Source organism: Vombatus ursinus, unplaced genomic scaffold (assembly GCF_900497805.2).
Source record: "Vombatus ursinus unplaced genomic scaffold, bare-nosed wombat genome assembly UNPS02010822.1, whole genome shotgun sequence".
NCBI classification, from domain to species: Eukaryota; Metazoa; Chordata; class Mammalia; order Diprotodontia; family Vombatidae; genus Vombatus; species Vombatus ursinus.
Genome location: NW_020950600.1, coordinates 2,494,964 through 2,496,834, shown reverse-complemented (window position 1 = coordinate 2,496,834; position 1,871 = coordinate 2,494,964). Strand labels below are relative to the sequence as shown.

The window sequence follows — 1,871 nt, the reverse complement described above, 5'->3', positions numbered from 1 at the left end:
ACAGAGACAGAGACAGAGAGGGAAACAAAGACAGAGACAGAGAGAGAATGAGAGAGACAGGGATACAGAAAAAGAGAGGGAGACAGAGAATGAGAGAAAGAGAGGGAGACAGAGACAGAATAAGAGAGACAGAAACAGAGAGAGACAGAGAGACAAAGACAGAGACAGAGAATGAGGGAGACAGAGACAGAGAATGAGAGAGAGAGAAACTACTTGGAGAAAGAGAATCTTAGAACATCACTAGAGATTCAGGGGGAGAAGGGGAGGGGTGCCCTTGGTGAGCCCACATCTCTGTCTCTGCCGTGTTGGGTGTCGTCTCTCATTTCGTCTCTGGCTAGCCCCTGCTCTGGTCTCTGATCCTGCACGGGGAGGGGGCTCACCAGAGGCTGAGGGCCAGGGGAGGTGCTGCTTAGCGGAGACATTTCTAGGGCTGGGCTGGGTGGGTGGTGACAGTGATCTGACCCTTGGCCCAGCACACTCAGGACTGCAGAGAAGTCTTTCCAGATTTTCAACTTCCGGGCTTCTCGTTGCAGGTGTGGTCCCTCCGGCCGTGGGGTGCCCCCCGGCCTTCTTTCCGCACTCAGGCCAGGAAGCAGCCGAGCCCCCAAGACGTGACTGTGCAGATCCCTCTGGGCGCTGGGGGTCCCAAGGAGCGGGGAGCTCAGCCCCGCTGGACCCACCGCACCCTCCTATTCCTGCTGCTTCTGCTCCTGCTGGGGGTGGCATGTCTTCTCCCTCCCCCCGGGGGGCCTCACTGCCACCCACCCCGGCTCCGGCTCCGTGGGCCCCTGCACCTCGTCCTCAACTATGTCAACGGCCCTCCCCCGACCTGAGGCCCCGTGGCCTTCCAAGGAGACCCCATTTTCTTCCTTTGGATCCCTGGAATAAATTTTTAAAACCTTACTTCCTGCAGAGTTTTTGGTATGTGAGGTTTCTACCTCTCCTCCTGACGCCTCCTGGCTCTGGCCACCTTCGAGGGGGACAGTCCACGCTTCTGTGCTGATAGGAAGAAGCCAGAAGAGCCGAGCCCAGAGGATACTCCTACACTTTCAGAGGGGCCTTCTGGAGGCAGTGTCTCTCCTGGCTCACCCACCCACCTCCAGTCCGTGCTCCAGTGACGCTTGTGTTCACACACACACACACACACACACACACACACACACACCCGTAGGGATGGACACCCCACCCACCTCCAGTCCGTGCTCCAGTGACGCTTGTGTTCTCTCTCTCTCACACACACACACACACACACGCACACCCCTGTAGGGATGTACACGGGCTGCAGCCAGTGGTATGCTCACACTAAGCACATTTTGCATCCTTGGTCGCATTTGAGGTTTCCAGGGGCCATGTGTGTATTATTACTCCTGGGCCCCTCAGTCGCATGGCATTCGCCGAGTAACAGAGCTGGGCTCACACTCTTGGCTGCTGATCTCAAGAACCACAGAGCCGTCTTCTTCCTTCTACTGAGACCCCTTACTACGGCCAGCCAGCACCTCAGGGGGCCTTGTGAACCTCGGGGTCAGTCCAGTGGGGTGGATGAGATTCACTCGAGGGAGACTGTTTGCAATTTGAGTGGACTTGGAATTAGGAGGGCCTGGGTTCAAATCCCACCTCAGACACACTTGTATAACCTTGGGTATGTCACCTGGACTCTGTGCCTCAGTTTCCTCATCTGCAAAATGGGCGGTTGGACTTGATGAACTCTAAGACACGTTTTAGTTCCACATCTGAGATCTTTTATAGACATACCTGTCTACTGTGTGGCCCATTGCTCAGAGGAGGCTAGGGAACCCAACCCAGGAGGGTCCTGGTTATGCTATGCTCCGCTGCTCCCATCAGTGCAGGTGTCTGTGCCAGTCCTGGACCAG

General features: G+C 56.3%; 1 protein-coding gene across 1 annotated transcript in view; it reads left to right on the top strand.

Annotated features, from left to right (window-relative positions):
• SYNE4 (spectrin repeat containing nuclear envelope family member 4) overlaps positions 1 to 877 on the top strand; it is a 3,640-nt gene extending 2,763 nt beyond the window's left edge. The window contains exon 7 of the mRNA XM_027855315.1: positions 534 to 877. Within this exon, the coding sequence (XP_027711116.1) occupies positions 534 to 833 (300 nt within the window). The 3' untranslated portion in view covers positions 834 to 877. The remainder of the gene's footprint in view (positions 1 to 533) is intronic.
• The last annotated feature ends 994 nt before the right edge of the window (positions 878 to 1,871 follow it).